Source organism: Xiphophorus hellerii, chromosome 15 (genome assembly GCF_003331165.1).
Source record: "Xiphophorus hellerii strain 12219 chromosome 15, Xiphophorus_hellerii-4.1, whole genome shotgun sequence".
Lineage (NCBI taxonomy): Eukaryota > Metazoa > Chordata > Actinopteri > Cyprinodontiformes > Poeciliidae > Xiphophorus > Xiphophorus hellerii.
In genome coordinates, this window is record NC_045686.1 from 21,652,591 (window position 1) to 21,670,401 (window position 17,811).

General features: G+C 41.5%; 1 protein-coding gene across 10 annotated transcripts in view; it reads right to left on the bottom strand.

Moving 5' to 3' along the window:
- cdc42bpab (CDC42 binding protein kinase alpha (DMPK-like) b) overlaps nt 1-17,811 on the bottom strand; it is an 84,577-nt gene that overhangs the window by 17,798 nt on the left and 48,968 nt on the right. For 8 of the 10 annotated variants that reach the window (XM_032586275.1, XM_032586280.1, XM_032586279.1 and 5 more), the window contains exons 7-25: nt 15,575-15,668; nt 12,384-12,584; nt 12,152-12,290; nt 11,853-11,962; nt 11,676-11,755; nt 10,812-10,990; nt 10,595-10,717; nt 10,389-10,522; nt 9,562-9,683; nt 9,332-9,452; nt 8,136-8,246; nt 7,805-8,052; nt 7,706-7,720; nt 5,618-5,723; nt 3,035-3,159; nt 1,938-2,043; nt 1,291-1,439; nt 1,126-1,217; nt 201-277 (exon numbers count right to left, since the gene is read on the bottom strand). In XM_032586275.1, the coding sequence (XP_032442166.1) occupies nt 201-277; nt 1,126-1,217; nt 1,291-1,439; nt 1,938-2,043; nt 3,035-3,159; nt 5,618-5,723; nt 7,706-7,720; nt 7,805-8,052; nt 8,136-8,246; nt 9,332-9,452; nt 9,562-9,683; nt 10,389-10,522; nt 10,595-10,717; nt 10,812-10,990; nt 11,676-11,755; nt 11,853-11,962; nt 12,152-12,290; nt 12,384-12,584; nt 15,575-15,668 (2,332 nt within the window). The remainder of the gene's footprint in view (nt 1-200; nt 278-1,125; nt 1,218-1,290; nt 1,440-1,937; nt 2,044-3,034; nt 3,160-5,617; nt 5,724-7,705; nt 7,721-7,804; nt 8,053-8,135; nt 8,247-9,331; nt 9,453-9,561; nt 9,684-10,388; nt 10,523-10,594; nt 10,718-10,811; nt 10,991-11,675; nt 11,756-11,852; nt 11,963-12,151; nt 12,291-12,383; nt 12,585-15,574; nt 15,669-17,811) is intronic. The other 2 variants (XM_032586278.1, XM_032586284.1) reach the window with 1 other exon arrangement.

Genomic DNA, 17,811 nt, shown 5'->3' on the forward strand with positions numbered 1-17,811 from the left:
TTAAACTTACATCTTCCCAAAACTCAATTAAAGAAGATGAGGATGAGGAATAAGAGTCCTGATGTACCAGAGTGACGCAAAGAAAGCAACCAAAAACAAATAAAAAATAAAATCAGAAGAATTCACATCAATATAAATCAGGTGGACGACATAAGATGATTGTTAGCGTTTCAGATAACGGCGGCTTTATTCATACTCACATCAAACTGGTCGAGGGCCGAGGTGGGGGCGTTGAGGAAAGCCAGGAAGGAATTCTGGGAATCCTGGTGCTTGACACCTATAGACCCGAAGCGAATAACACCACTGTGGTCAGGAATTAGAGCATCAAAGGCCGACTGGAACAGAACGGGTCACAGGACTGTTTCTAAGAACGCAGAGCAGGTTTCGTATGACCGGAGCAACAATGCATGTGTGTGTCGCGAGCTCAAAACCATGTCTCACATATGTGTGCTGGAGCAAAGCCAAATCCTCTTTCACTGAGTTAATCTCTGAAGAAATGTGGTATCCATGAATACACAGCTCTTACTCAAAACAAGGCCATTGTCATGATCAAAAGATGCATTTTTAAAGAGCCAGTATTTTAGTGCCATACTATAGCCCAATCAAGTAACTATGTTACCTTCAGTTGTTATAAAAATGTTGCATATATCAAATATGATTTAAAAGAAATTGGGCCTCTGACTCTTTAAAAACTCCTGCTCTTTCAGAAACTCCACCTTCAGGGATTCATCACAACATGTCTCCTTTATTAACCTTTTAACAACATTTTTATCAGCGTTTCACTGAGAAGCAGCTCCTCTAATGAGCTCAGCAGATACTCAGTTCCACCAGGTGTTTGCTAATTGCTGCTGGCTAGTCTGAAGGAGCTGAGTGGGTCTGTGGGTCTGAAGCTTGGAAACTGCAGCTCCAAGGAGGAGCTGCGCCTCGGAGGTGGGGTTAGGTCCCAGTATAAAGGATTTCTCAAACGTGTAAAGGAATCAAAGCGACACTCCAGGTATGTTTTTGATAAAGGAATAACATTATAACATAATGCAAAGCTCAAAAAAGTCGATTTTACATGAAACTGCCCCAATAAATAACAGAAACATCTAGAATAAATGCTAGAGTGCAGGGATGAGGCCGTACCTCTTCGCAGCCGGAGCTCCTCCGTCTCCTTCTTCAGCCGCTCGATCTCAGCCAGCAGCTCCTGGTTTTTACTCTCCACCTCCTTCAGTTTACTGTAATGAATCACATTTGGTTCAGGGAGCCGCTTACAGTAAGCTAGGCTGTTAACGCTAAAGTAAGGCGTACCATTCGGTGGAAATGCCGTCCGTCTTGACTTTATTCAGCTCGTCCTGAATGCTCTGCTTGGCTTTGATCTCCGTGTCCAGCGCCGACTGCAGCTCCAGACGAGCCGACATGTCCAGCTTGGCGAAGCGACGCATCTTCCACGGCATGTCCTGAAACACAGAGGAAATGATGTGCTTTTAAGCCAAACTTCAAAGACCACAGCCTCTTTTTTTGTGTGAAATATGTTAAGATCAAGTTGATCAACAAGTCATATCACAACAGAGAGTAAAACATGCTTTATTAGCATAGCGCTGCACCAAAAATGCTGCATATGGGGAACCAAACCAGAGATTTTTGAGGACTGAAGCTGTACAAAGTTATGCTTGACGTGTCGACAAAACATTATGTAGCTTTTTCTGCTGAACTGATTAATTTGGGAGCAGCATTTTACGGATGTCTAACGGAAACGGGTCCAGATGAACGTTTTAAATAAATGCTGCCGCCAAGAAAATTAGAGGCTTGGATGGGTTTTATTAATATCCGCCCTTAAATGACCCACGTCAGAAATAAAGCATCATAATAGTTTCATAAACCATCATCAGGTAGTGTTAGAGTACAACAATGACATGGCAGTTCTTTTGATAAAAACAGTTTGTGTGTTTGTTTACCGTCGCTCTCGCTCCAAGGCTGGTGTTTCTCAACCCCTCCAGCTCCTCAGTCATCTTAGTGGCCAAAGCCTGAAGGTAACCCCGAGCGTCCTTCTCATCACTCACCCTGCAACACACGTGCACACACACACGCACACACACTCATTTAAAAACTGCTCCATTCCTTAAAAGCGAACGTCTACAGAACATTGACTGTTGCTCAAAACTTTGAAAGTTGATCGTTTAAATTCAGTTTGGTTCAGTAAATGTTGTTTAGAGACACCCAGAAAAAAAGCAATGGAGATTTATTTGTGTAATATGATGGAGTGTTGGGGTCAGACGAAGAGTTTATTTTGTGAAATTATGAGACTAAAGTCAGAATACTGGCAGAATAAAAACACAAAAATACTGGAAGAAAGTTATAAAATTACAACTGAATTTATGCTCGTATTATTATGACTGTTCTTATAAAATAACTTGTCTAATTATGACATTTTTCTTGTTTCATTTTGGCTTATTGTTATACAACTTTGTCTTGCAATATTAGTACTTTTTTCTCACCAGTAAAGGCTAAGAAAAAAAAACACATTTTCATAAAAATTCTTGCTCTAAATGTCTACTGAGAAATAACTAAACTCCTACAGACATGCAGTTCCTCTTGTGCCGTGGCAAAGCTCCACCAGCAGAGGGCGACACTGGCTACCAGATTCCTCCAGAGGAAACATCCCCAAGCTCAACATTTGTATGTGCATGTCAGGAATGCGTTGTGGCTATGGAGCTGAAAGCGTGCTCCTGTGGTTCAGCGTGTCTGTGTGGGGTATGCGCGCTATGCCAAGACTTCAGGCCCGTCCAACAGAAAAGAGGGGAAGTCAGTGGGGGGAGTAGAGCAGTTGGTGAAGTGTCAGCTGTGATGGGAGAGGATCTGAGAGGCAGGGAGGGTCAAGCGGCTCGACCATCTTCAAAGGTATGCGAGACACGCAGCAGCTTTACAGTGAAGAGGAACCCAATCTGTGTGAGTGTGTGTGTTTCTGTGCCATGGCTTGAGTGGAAAAGTAAGAGGCCTGTCAGGACTGCGCTTTGAGTCACTTGAGAAGGCGGCTGGTTTGTGTGCGTCTTACCACTGGATGATCTCGGTGATCTGGGCCTCCCAGTGGGCCACGCTCTCCTTTTTGTCAGCCAGCTCCCTCATCTGTTCCTCCAGCTGCTCGTTGGAGCTGCTCACCTTCTCAAACATCCCGCTCAACTGGGGGGAGAGCAGCAGAAAACGTGTCCAATCATAAAGCTGTCGTCGGACGCCTGACATCCGACTGATGAAACACATTAAAATAAAAGTGGGCTGATGAGTGTAGCAGACTTCAACTGGACCGCATTAGAACTCCGAGTCCGTCCATTTACACACCAACGTTAAGAGAACTCCGTTTTGAGTCCTTTCAGCGATAGGGGTTTGTGTGTGTGTATGTTTGTGTAGATGTCACCATGGCGACATCAATGCAGGTCTCAAACTGCCTGACTGTTTTTCTCTATCCTCTTTAATTTGCGGACACATTTATTGTGACGCGACGAGCAAGCAGAGACCAACTTCCTCTTGTTTTGGGTTTCCTTTCCAAAGAACCGTTCCCGTCTCATTTCAGAACAGAAAAGCTTCTCAGACGCTGTAGAAAAAAAAAAACACCTCTTAGCGTGGTGTCGCAAAGAATCATGACCTCACATCCAGACGCAATGAGGTCATTGTAATTAAGGCTTTTAGAGGCATTTTAAAGGTTCTGCCAGGTGATGAAATGATCACCAGAAACTCTTAGTGAGTAATTATAGAGGTGTGAAGCTTCTTGGTAGCTTTACTGGATAGAAAAGATTTAGGGAGTTGGAAAACACTTGCTTGCTTATAAATGTTTTACAATCCCAAAGGTGGGTGGCGGTCATTCCATCCCGTTGCCACTTCATGTATTTGCTATTTCAGCTGCTTCATATTTAATTTTCCTGTTTGAAACGAAGCCATGAACTGCTGGATGTGTCTGAAATCAAACCACTATTGAAAAGTGATGATTTTAATCTTAAACTTTCTCTTTATGACTTATTGTACTGAAACTGACTTGGTGTGACTTGAAATAAATGATATAGATCAGCAGGAAGTTGTTTAAATGTCTTCCAATTTGAATTGTCGTATTTTATTGTCAGTTGGTTTAAACATGGGCCACTACCAAAATGTAGTAAAAGGTTTTAGCATAATTTGCAAAATAATTTATCTTCTCAAATAAATAAATAAACAAATAAATAGGGGTGAACTGACTGCAGTTTTCTGGCTGATCACTGATCTTTCAAAAGCCTGACCTGTAGATTCCAATTTTAGTCAATACCGATATTTTTTGTCTCTGAAAAGTTGCACCAAAAGACGCCAATATATTGGAAACACTGGCGTGACTATTGTTAACCACAAACATGCAGACGTGACCTGGTGGCCAGGTCCGTCAGTCAGCTCTCTCTCATGATAGTCTCAAGTTTAAGTTATCCAAAAAGTAAGGAAATTGGGGCCAATTTATCAGTGTACCCCTATAAATAAAAATGGCAACAATTTGGGTATAAAATGATTTGTTCACAGGTACAAAACCAGGGCCTCTACAGGTTTCACCAACTGTAACTTAATGCTTTTTAAGACTTATGAATGAAATTTAAGACCTGAATCACGACGGACATGAGCAAAAGACAATAGCATGTTTCATATTGTAGTAGTGTCGAGGTTCATTGAACCAAATATACGTGACATCGTGTGGTTTGGCAACAGAAGTGAGCCAGTGGTGAAGATGAACTTCGTCCAGCCAACTGCTGATGAATTTACACTTTCAAATGAAAGCTAGCTAACTAGCAACGGCATATTAGCAGGTGGCTAGCAATAGCCTCTACTGTCTCGATTCAGAACGGAATGAAGAATGAACTCAAACTACATAGATTATAAAAGATTAAAAAGTCCTGCTACGACAAAATTTAAGACCTGTGATTAACTTACATTTTTTAAATGAATTTGATTTTTAAGCTGGCCTTAATTTTAGTTTAAGAGTTTAAGACTTTTAAATGATGCTCAGACACCCTGAAAGCAATGAGGACGTTCATCATAGAGAAGAGAACAAGGTCTCCATTTGTTTCTATTGGCCTCCTAAACAGATCTAACCAAGCCAACGCGATTCAAAAACCTACAACACATTTTAGTGATACGACTGCAGTGGCAGCCATGTGATTCTCCTGATTTCCCTCTGTGTTTTATCACTTACAGACTTTAAAAATATACTCAGATTGTACTCCACAGGTCAGAATGCCTCCCAGTTATTAGAGACCATTTAAAGTGGGAGGCTGAAGGGGGGCGGGGGGTTTGAACTTCCAGGAGCCGGTTCCAAAGTCAACACAGCTAGATCCAGCGTCTATCCAACTGTGTGGCCGGCTACAGGCTGTTTGTGAGCGGAATATTGTACAGTGATTTCTTTGGCATAGCTGGGAGAGAGGGGGTGGAGGGAGGAATGCGACAGGCTTTCCAAGAAGGGTTACCTGGGGTTACAGCACTGGGGGTGGGACGGGGGTCTCAGAGTTACTGTGTGTGATGGGGACAAACAAATCACAGAAAAGCTGACAATGCACTACAGCAAAGTAAAAATAAAAGCTGTTTCATATGCATTCATAATGACTTCTGTTAGACACAGGAACACATACTGTACCTTGTCTAATTCACTGGACAGCTTCTTATTCTCCTCAGTGAGGAGGATTCTTTCACGCTCATATTTCTGCTTGTACTCCGTCTCAAACTCTTCACGCTCATTTTGGCTGCAAAAAAAAAACAAAACACACACACACACGCCCACTTTGTTACTGTAGGAACGTAACCCCCATCTGTTAGTGAGATCCTGACCTCTGGCTGTGGCTTCATTGGAAAATATTCCTCAAATAAACTTTGTAAATATACAGCCGAGTGTTTCGGCTCGACTTTTCTTTAAACTGTGACTCTCTTTGTTCCTGAGAGTCGCAGCTGAATCAAAGACTGAACCAAAAGCTGACGCTTGTTTTTTAAGGCCGACACATTAATGCAGTTAGAAGCTGATCCAGCGGTGTGTTTAAAAAGGAATTAAGCAGCCGTGAAAATAATACATCAGCAGCAGCAGGCAGGAAGGTAAATCTGAGGCTAAAAAACAACCTCTAAAGCTTCCTGAATATAAATATGAATCATGTGGTGTCAGGTTATTTTTTCTGACAGGCTGAACGCCGTTCTGGAAAACGCTTGCTGACGGATAAAATGCACTAACGATTACATCTCCTATTGCGATGGGGTTTTTCTTTGCTTGTTCAACAGAAGTCGTTTTGGAGAACTTACAGTTAACATCAATTACCCTGCAGTGTCAACCAAGTTCTCAAATGTTAATGGACTGTACAGCTAAAATAAGCTAACATATTAGTAACTGTAGAAATGTGGGGTGTAAAAACAACTACTTCTAAAAATACAACAGGAAAATATCATCCATCCTGGGAAGATATTTTCACTAAGAGTGCACCGATTGCAGTTTTCTGGCCGATCACCGATTTTTAAAAAGCCGATTCAGATTTTCTTTGTCTGAAAAAACAGCGGTGGTGACTACTGTTAGCTGCGCAGAGTGTCGGTAAGTATCAGCTGATCATCCAAAATGAGGAAATCGGAGTCGATATAATTATACTTTCATGGCTCCATAATCAAAGTCGGCCAGCTGGTTATGTTTTACAGGAATTTACAGAAAAAGTTTCCAGTTTCAAAATGTACAGACACGCCATAGTGTGGAAACTAAAAGGACAGCCATCATCATTCTTTTTCTTGGGCTAAATATCACAATAGTGCCGCAGTTTTACTGGAGGCTATCGTAGTGCGAAAACCTCCTGCTGGCCCACGCAGAGCGCAGAGAAAAAAGCAGTGATGTGACTCACAGAGGCCCCAGATCAGTTCTGGGGCCCGAAGCAGCTGAACAGTTTGCTGAAGCCTTGAGAAGATAAAAATGATATTATTTGTGCCAACAAATCAGATCAGGGCAGCCATCTCTGTGAGGGTATTAATGCTCATACACGTATCTAACTATGGAACGTCAAAAGGGACTAAATTAAATAAATAACATTGTTAAATCATTTATTAAATATACCGTAAAATAATTAAATGGTGAATTAAAGGTTTAAATTATGTATTTATTACACATTTTATAAAATATGTAGTTAAAATCAATAAGACTCAAGCTTATAATAGTGGCTCAACATAACTAATTGTGTATTTAATTATTTCATGGTTCCTGCAGCATCACCATGAAATAATTCGATCTGTCAAACTCGCCATCAAAGTCGTGGGGCGTGGTTATGGGCGGGGCTAAAACTGATCAACTAGTTCAGCCTGAGTCTGTTAAAATGATTCCACTTTCCATCTAGTCTGTTAATTGTAAAACATCTCCAAGGAAAAGATTATGAATATCTACCATCTGTAGATGATTTTCAAAAAATTTGGCTGAACTTGTTGAGTTTGACAGATCTACCAAGATAAATTTGCATTTTAATGATTTATTGACATACTAAACATTTAATTAAGAATTTATATATTTCCTTTTCATACTTAATTAGTGATTCAATGATATATTTATTTAATTTTGTCCCTTTTGGTCCTCCGTATCCAACATGCTTAAAATATAGCTATACAAGAACTCTGAGAAAAGACAGTGATCAGGACAGGAACCTCTGGGGAAACTACAGCAAATACATCACAGCTATTTATCTGGATATGTTAGACATCTTTCTGTAATTACCTCACAGTATCAGCACTGTAAAAAAACAAAAATAAAAAGTCTTGATCAGATCAGACAGCTGATTAACAAGCCAGAGCAGAGACAGAGGGACAGTCTCACCTCTCCCGGCGGATCTTGTCCAGTTTGTCTTTCAGCATCAGGATCTCTTTCTGCAGGTTGAGCTGCTGGCTCTCGGCGTCCCTCAGCTCTTTGCGCAGCGCCTTGAGCTCGGTGCTGTGCTGAGCCTCTCTGCGCGCCAGCTCCTCCTCGTACAGCAGCGCCTTCTTCTCCATCTCTGCTCGCAGACGCCCCACCTCCTGCGTCTGGTCAGCTGAAGCCGGAGCGGCCGGAGAGCCGACCTGCTTCACCTGCAGAGCCGGAATGATCAGAGATTTAAAAACAGAGCGGCAACAGGGTTCCTGGGATGAGATGTGCTGCGCTGCATCCTCACCTTAAGTCCTTCCAGTTCCTCCTCCAGCTGGCGGCTGTACTGCTCGTTGCGCTCTCTCAGCTTTTTCTCTTTCTGAGCCTCGGCGGCTTGCTCCTCAGCCTGAACCTCCATCTGGTGACGGACAAACGCGGACTGATTGGAGACCAACATTCAGCTGATATGACTTCCTGAACATGATTCCTACACATTTACCATTAAAACTCATTTCTTAAAGGGGCAGTAGTATGTGTTTTCTAGGAGCATGGTGCCATTTCATAGCACTATCTAGTAACTGTGTCACATTCAGTTATTATAAAAATTTTATATATAAAATATAACTAAAGAACTTTGATTTTGTAATTTAACGCCTTAAATTGGGCCTCTTTCTGAAACTCCACCTGTAGGAAGTCATCACAATATGGCTAAAGTATTAACCGCTCAACATTTTTTCCAGTGTTTCACTGAGAAGTGAAACACAGCAGATACTCAGTTCCACCAGGTGTTTGCTAATTGCTGCTGGCTAGTCTGAAGGAACTGATTGGAAAAAGGTTGGAAACTGCAGCTTTCAAGGAATAGCTTTTTCCTCGAATCCAGGGCTAGGTCCACCTAGACGGTTTGCACAGCTGAATGGTTGCCATGGGAGATTAAAGGATGCATGTTTGAGGATTTCTCAAACATACATGACAGAATCAAGGCAACACTCCAGGTACGTTTTTGATGAGAAAATAACATGATGTAAAGCTCAAAACAGTCGATTTTACATAATACTGCCCCTTTAAGCGCAGTTTGGATAAACGGATGGACAGATGGATGGATAGGTGGAAATGCACATCTGGAAATAAATTTTTTATGCTTCATTTTCTTTTTCCATACTTCCCCAATCCTAGAAAATACTTTAACTCCACATTCTTTCCAGACCACTTAGAAACCTTGAGAGAAAACAACAACAACCTAGAGACATATGAGAAAACATGCACAACTAAACAACAATGCTACACATAAAATGAAATATTTTTTTTAGTTGGTGACTATATTCTACTGTTTTTCTGACTACGGATGGTGTCGGGACTGTGAAACTAGAGAGTAAAAGAAAGCCACGCCTCGTACCTGAGGAAAGGCAATAAAAGTGGAAGGCTAACCGGAGGTTGAAGTGTTTACTGACCAGCAGGTGCAGACAGAGAAAGGTGTTGCTACCAATCACAGGGAGTCTACTCTACCTCCTTCTTGGCCCTCTCAGCCTTTCGCACCTCAAGGCGGAGAGCCTCCACCCTCTGATTCTGGCTCTCCATCTCCTCCTCCTTGTCGCGCAGCTGGCGAACCAGGCGCTGCTTTGCAGACCTGCCAAGACAGTTTAAATCTAAAGGTTGCTGGTTTTGTGCACAGGCAAAATAACCCGTTTCCGGGCAGAACAATCAGTCCAGGAAAACACAAGCGTGCAGGGTTCTACCTGAACTCTGTCAGCTTCTCATTGAGCTCAGAAAACTCCTGCATGGCCAGGTTCCTCTGGCTGTGGGCCTCCTTCAGCTCTTTAGACTGGGACTTCATTTTCTCAGCCGCCTCCACAAGGCCCTGCTCAGAGCGGAGAGAGAAACGGGAATCGTTTCACATCCTCAACAAAACTTTGAAGTTCAACATTTACCAAAAAAAGCCATCTTCATCAGGGTTTCTGTAGGTTTCACCAAATCATATTTAAGACTTTTAAAGACCATTATGAATGAAATTTAAGACCTGAACTACAAAAAAAATTTAGAGAAGAAAATTACATATTTTGGAATGTTCTCTACAGTCTGAACTCCCTGCAGATTTTTTGGGACAGAACACAGCTAGCCTCGTATTGGTTAGCCAACTGCCCATAAATCTACACTTACATCGGTAAGTGTGGATGCAAAAAGCCTAACTAGCTAGCAAAGGTATGCTAGCAGCTAGTTAGCAATAAAGACTGCTTGCGGCTCAAACTGATGCCAAACAGAAACGTCCAGGAGAAAAATAAACTACAGACTAAATTGTTCGACCACAACAAGATTTTAAGACTTGTGATTAGCATATTTAAGGCTAAATAAAAATTTTATGAAATTTACAGGCTTTCATTTTGGATACACTAGTGTAAAAATTTTTAAGCCTTTTTAAGGATCCCTGTTTATACAGATTTGGTATAGTTGGATTACGGATGCAGCGAAAGTGTAAAATATTCTTAAAGGAAAAACCTTCCATCAGCAAATAGGTCAAAAAAGCTGAAACAAAAATCAGACAAGCAGCAGAAATGAGTGTTTTTACCTTCTGTAAGTCGTCCTTCTCCTGTGTGAGGCTTTTCATTTGCTTCTCCAGACTCTTGATGTGTTTGGACGAGTCCTCCAGGTCCCTGCGCGCTGATGTCACGTCCTCCAGCTGCTTCTCCAGTTGGCCTGAGTCTGATACAGGGATGCGTTTGAGTGAGAACATGAAGTTTGACTTTCAGTGTGGGTCAGTTTTTACACCCTGACCTGCGATCTGCTTCTTGAGAATGTCGATCTCGCTCTTGAGGCTCCTGATCTCCACTTCCTTGTTGGAGCTGACTGGTCCCTCGCCTGTTGGGTGCTGCAGGGCCTGCACAGCCTGAGTCGACTCTGTAATGGGGAGAACGACCGGGTTTGTTGGACCAGTGGAGGTTGGATTCACCACCATATACTAAGAACAGATGAGGCATCGGCAGAAGCTCACCTTGCAGTTTGCGACTCAGCTCTAGTTTCTCCTGCTCCAGGCGACGTATCCTTCTCTCGTATGCCTCGGTGGCGAGGCTGTCCTCCAGCCTGCGCTGGACTTCCAGGTCCAACTGGCCCTGCCCTGCTTTGCCCGGATCCACGGCCAGCTGTCGGAGGCAGCCCCGGTCCGATAGGGAACTACGAGGTAAGTAAACGGTGAAAATTAGACTTGAAGGGTTTCACCAAATTCTCCCACCTGAGCTGTGGGTCTTTAAAGCTCCTCCAGAGTTACCATGGCGCTAACCCTGATTCTCTGACTAACGCTCTCCTTTCCTGGACTATCAGTTTAGGAAGATTAATTCATTCATTTAGGCGTATCAGAATTAATAGGGTCCAAAACAAATGTGTGTTATACTCGTCAGAAAGACTCATGAGAGAAAAAACAGAAAGAAAGGAAGAGAGAAAGAAAGAAAAACAAAGAAAGGAAAGAAGAACAGAGGGATAGAGAAAAAACACTAAAAAAGGGCAGTAAGAAAGAAAGACGTAATAAAAGAAAAAGACTGACAAAGAAAGAAATACGGACAGAAAAATAAGAAGGAAAGAAAGACGTAAGGTAATTTTATTTATATAACACATTTTCAGCAACAAGGCAATACAAAGTGCTAAGGACAAAGACAGACGTGAAGAAATAAATAAAGATGGAGATAAAAACAGACAAACAAACAGAAAAAAGAAAGCAAGGAACAAGCCTTTTATTTAAGAAAAAAATACACCTTTTATTTGAACAGGAACACACTTTCCACTTCAGTTCAGGACCAACTCCTCAAAAACACACACATCACCACAGCCTGATTCTGGGAGTGATTCAGAGGATTACACTTACCATTTACTTGTATAGGTGAAACCCACAAACGGCAGGTGATGGCCAGAGAAGGCAGTGTGAGAGGGAGGAGGCATAGTCTCCTGAAAGCCAGGAAACAACAAGAGAAATAAGTGATTCTTTACAAAATATAACAAATACTGCATATAAGGTCACATGTTTTACTAAATAAGACCTTACCGAATTCTTTAGACAGTCGTCGTCTACGTCAAAGTTAGAGGTATCTGTAGGACTGCTGACTTCTGGGATGTAAGGGGCCTCACAAGTACGAATGTTGTCCCAGTCTATGCCTGAAAGCAGCAACAACACGAGTTGGTACAATTAAGAACACCACACAATGACACAATGAATTCTGATTAAAATGCTATAATAATAATAATAACTTATTATTATAATTCATTCTATTGAGGTATAAGTGATGTCAGGTATGTATTTATATTCACACTGAGTATCAGGATGAGGAAGAACTCTGTGTGTACCAGTGAAAAACGGGTGCTGTTTGAAGTCCTCGATGCCGTTTTGACCCAGCCTGTGTTCCCGACTGCAAATGAGGCGGCGAATCAGATCTTTCGCTTCCTCCGACACGTCTGTTATCTGCTGTGGGAACTGGAATCGCTCCTGTTAAAAGGAAATGACATCAGACAGCTGAGAGTGTGAGAAAACAACAAACGAAACCCGCCGGCCGGCGGCGCTGAACTCCAGTCGGCTCACCTTGTGGTTCATGATTTTCCCGTAGGTTTCCACCAGGGATTCTGCATAGAAAGGAGTCTCCCCGTACAGCATCTCGTACATGCAGACGCCCAGGGACCACCAGTCGCACTCGGGTCCATACTTGCCCTTCCCGTCTTCCATCGCCTGGAGGATCTCGGGGGAAATGTAATCTGGAGTTCCTACTGCCACAGAGGACTGGACCTGGCAGTGGAAAGCAAAACACCACTTAGGATCCAATGAATCCACTGAACGGAACGCGGCAGAGAGAGCGTAAACATAAACACACCCTACAAATCTGATTTTTCTGCTCAGATGTGACACATATCTGACTTTTTCACCACAGTCCGAATGGCACAATTCCAATCTTTTACAAAAACATCTGATTTCCTCTATTTCTGTATGTGGTACTAAAACAGATGCATAGTTTGTAGTTTTCAGAGTCTGCAGTCAGAACGGTCATTTTCAGTTTCATTAGACTTTATGTCATTAATGTCGTAATTCTGCAGCAGAAACACACTTCTCTACAGAAGTTGCAGTCAATTCTCCACAAAAGACCATTGCTATTAGTTGGGCTATTTTTTTTATTATCTTCGTTTGCCTTCTTATGATTTTGTGACAATTCTGTCGGCTCCTGTTGCTGACTAAACTTTAACATGAATCCGTAAACGTCAGGATCCGTTGTTACTTCAGTAAACAGCGTGTTGCTGTGTGATGTCTGCGTTCTTATTCTGCACACAGTAAACCGTTCACATAGGAGTCTGATTGCAGTCACATCATTCACTAGAGTTTATAGAGCTGCTTTTGAGTCATAATAAAGGAAACACTGACCGACATATTTGATGTGCATTGATGATTTTGATGATGTAACCGTTTTTCTACATTTTTGACTGAGTGGTGTCTGTTATGAGTTTGCCCTTCTGCGTTTTTATAATGTGAAGCACTTTGAACTGCATTGTTGCTGAAATGTGCTATACAAATAAGCTTGGTTTATTGATTGATTCACTAGTATTGACTATGACTAAAAAAAATTCAGCAAAAAATCAGAATAGAGCATGAAAACCTGCTCTATGTAGCCTTAGAGAAAAGCAAACATCAAGACGACGGATGTTGAAGTTACATTTAAAGACTTCTCAAAATAAATGAATGTGAACAGCGAGGTTTCTTTTCTCAATTCATTTTATAATGCAGATTCATGGCAGTGTTACAGTCGCTGTTATGAGTTGGGTTTAATTTCATCAGTGGTGGCTCATCAGTAGCATGGCAGACAGGAGAGGCTCACTGCAGTGTCCTAACTCTTGGTTCAGGATTCAGTGCAGGAGCAGAGCTGTGATCATCGTCAGAGGCTCTTCAGACCAACTAAATGAACTTTCTGAAACCGTTAGCCAAGCTGCTCGGCAACATTTAAAGCAAAACCACACAACTCCTACACAGATTCCTCCCTTCAAGCTGTCAGAACGCTGTAAAAATGGATGTAAAACTTTAGGACCGCTGTTGTGCTCAAATTTCTCATTTTTAATCAATATTATCCTGGTTTTGTTTAAAATATGTAGTATATTTGCTCATAGCATTATTGCATTCACCCAACATTCAGAGTCCTGTTGAGAGAGGATCCTCTTAGGTGTTTTGTATTATACAAGTACAGAGTGATGCATGAACGCTTCGAGGCTTAATTACAAAGGTTATTTCTAAGTTTGTCTGCTGTACTGACGCTTATCAAACTGCTTTAGGCTACAAAAAAAAACATGCGTCATGTTACTAAGCAGTACTCACTGGAAAGGCTAGTGGTTAGTGGAGGAGGAGGTTCTCACCTCCATGCCTTCTGAATGTTGTAAGATGGAAAAACCAATCTTTGCACAGATATAAAGTCAAAAAAGCAGCTATGTTTAATACTTGAAATATGTTTCTGCCTTACAAACACTGCCTTCTTTTTACGTTACGCTTTACATTGTTGTACCTTTACTTTAAGTCTCATCTGTTTGTGTTCACACGTCAAACTAAAGCTACTTTTTGTCATTTGGCAAACAAATATCACATGGGGTTCCTGAGGGCACTAAAACATCTCAATATTAATCATATGCTGACGACAACCTCACAATTCATAAAATGGATCACAATGTTTCTCAGCTCAATGCAGAAAAAACATGCGTCATTAATTTTTTCTACGTGAAATACAAGGTTAAAGATTGGGATAATTATACATGGTAAGGCTAAAGGCCACAAACCAAACCAACTTAGATGGATTAAATCAGTCTACAACCTTCTTACAACCACACACTAGCGATCTGTGCCATGTTTTGACTAGGAACCTTTAATTCTGATATTATTCTGGTCGTCTTTATTCAAGCCAGTCTCAGTAAAAAAGTTAAAAGCATCAGGCAGCTGGAAAATGACTGATTTTTCACCAGTCTTTAAATCACTGCTTTTATTTGTTGACTGTAAAGGAATCCATTTGAAAATCATATTAGGTTACAAGGCACTGAATGGCCTATGCATTTAGATAGAAGTGGGCACAAAACCGCTAATCATGGAGCTAATCTTTCATTTGAAGCTTTATCGTTTTTTGCTAATTTTGAAAACATTTCATGCATTTAACGTCCTCTACACCAATTCCTCCAGATAAATTCTAAAGCGCTACTTTGCTTTGCTGTTCTGCAAACTTTCAGTTGAATTAAGTTCGACGTCAGTGTGGAAGTTTTGGTCATCGACTGTCAAGAACTCTTCAAATAGTTGGATGCTTATATTCATGCTCTTATTTTGAAGTGGGTGAAGACGTAGCAGTCCTGCTTCCTCTCATGTTCTCGTATTTTCTTAAACATAAACGCATCTCTCTGTGTCATTTAGTAAAGAACACCATTTAAATGAATGAATGTAACTGATTAAAACAAGGAATTTAATTTTTTGGGGGGGTAACTGGAGTCTGCATCACTTTCATCCTACTTTCAGACTTGGAGCAGTCGCCCTTATTATTAGCATTTTCCGCTCTGTAATCTTTCATTTCATCCCTTCAGTTTTCCTTCCTGTAACATCAGGAGAATCGTCTGAATCGCAGAGCCAGGCCAAGCAGCCGAACCGCACGCTCCTCATGGGAGACCCCCGGGGTTAAGGCAGTGAGGTTAGTAAAACTCTGGTATTATTTGCTTTGGACCGGGAGGAACAACAGCAGCAGCGGCGGCGGCGCAGTCAAAACCTACCGTCCCATCCTCCATGAGCTTGAGGCAGGAGCCGAAGTCAGCCAGGCGGATGTGGCCGTTCATATCCAGCAGAATGTTGTCAGGCTTGATGTCCCTGAAAAGAGAAAGAGGGGAGAAAGGGAGGAAAAGAAAGAGAGGGGAAAAAAGTCAAACTGAGTGAGCGGTTCCTGAAAATGACGAAGGAAAGCAGGCGCCTTCCAATCAAAACACCTTTTAGGACATCCAAAAAACACACACTTCATCATTTCGTATTCCTTGGGAGCTGCGATTGGTTCTCATCAGGAATTCGAGCGGTCTTGATTTGCCTGTAAATACGGCAGATAATAATTCAGCTCAGTTCTGTGATTGAATTAAGTGTAATTTTCCTTTGGCTCCATTTATCAGCAGTAGGATAAGTTGAAATTGACCACAAGAAAGAAGAAAACAGAGGAAAAATGAATTGAGTGTACGATTTGGGAATTAGCTTTACACACAGATAAAAGAAAGATAAAAGAACCAACCTACTGCGTTATTCCTTTTCCTGCTGTGTTTTTGTGGAAAAAAGGAGGTTGGTAGTTTCTGTACGCTTTCGTGTTCCCTGCATCTGTTCTGCATTATTACTGCTGATGGTGAGTTTACATTTTCACATACAGCCTGTGGTTTGATTCCAGTCAGCAGAAAATAATTCTACCTTAGGATACAAGTTTTTTTTTTTTTCCCTTTCTCCACCACCTAAACTGGCTGAACATTTTTTTATATCAATCAGCAGCTTTCACCCTGACCTCACCGTTTCACATTTTCACACTTAAACCAAATCATGAGACCGACATTTATTTCCCTTTGATCCCAGAGTCATTTAGTTAAATCCTCCAAGTCGCTGATTTCTGAAAAGACATCAAGTTCCAGACGGGATTTTAGTCTGAACAAGACAAAAACACTTCTATCTTTAGTTTATTCAAAATTTCTTCTCCTTTTGAAGAAACACCTCTGTGTCACGTTATATTTATATCCAAGGAAAACAAAAAGTATTGAGTTACTGACTAAAGATTTTCCAGCACTCTGATCAACTTCAATGTACACATTGAAAAAGCTTCAGCTACTTTAACATTAAACTCTTAGGGGTTTCAGAAATGTTGCTACAGTAGATTTGATGGGGAAAAAATAATATTTCTTTACACTGAAGTTTGATCCCACTAAATTAAAAGTTTGTTTTTTCAAAATTGTCCCAACAAAGCAGAAGGGCATCAAACTGGTACGTAACTTTTATGGAAAAATTCAGCTTGTCTGGCTTCTCCCAGTGCTAACAGGAAACAACCAGTCAGAGCCCATTGGCAGACCTTATCACTGTCAATCATGCTTGTGTACTCGCTGCTGACATCCTCCCCTTGCTCTCTGTTACGCTACTGCGTTCCCCACAACCGATCCTGCCATGAATGTTAAGGATAGTTAGCATAACAGTAAATAAATAGTTTTTCTGTAACAGCTAGTTACGTTGCGTACACTAGAATGATTGACCGCACTAACACCCTCCTCCTGGCTCTGATTGGTTGCTTTTGAGTGAGAGCGGTGCATTATAATAATACTATACTATAATACTAGCACTGGGAGGAGGCAGAGGAGATTGATCTTTACACAGATTATGTGTTGTGTTACACAGTCAGGACATGGTGACAGTTTTAACACATATGGAAAAAAACACATTTTTGTAGAAACAGCCACTTTAATGATGCCATTTCTAGGTGCCAAGAGGCTTAAGGAGTCAGGTGTGTAGAGAACAAGGGACAGGACATCAAATATGATCTCTGAGAGGTGGGTAGGGGTGACTTTAATTGAGCCCTAGACTGCTATAAAACACCACAGTGTCCCACTAACCAGACTAAATATAGTCTGTCCTTGTCATGAAAGCTTTCTACAAAGGAGTGTGTGTTAGAACAATATTTTCTAACACACAGCACAAAGCAAAACTCAAACATCCCCAGTTATGCTAATCGCCCACTCATTTTGTTTCATCATGGGCGTGAGTGTTTCTGTCCGGTGACTCAAGCGTGTTCCCGCTTAAAATAGCAAACCTAAAGCTTGAAACAAGAACACAGTCAACCAGCGCGGCTCCCAACTCATGTCAACTTTTGCTGTTGTGATTGGCTCCGGCCACACGCCAACTAACACCCGCCAACTAAAGCCTAGAGACATTCACTCCTGCTTTGACGAACCCTGATTTATAACGCCTCTCTGTAATCTACTGAAAGGAAAGGTGGAGA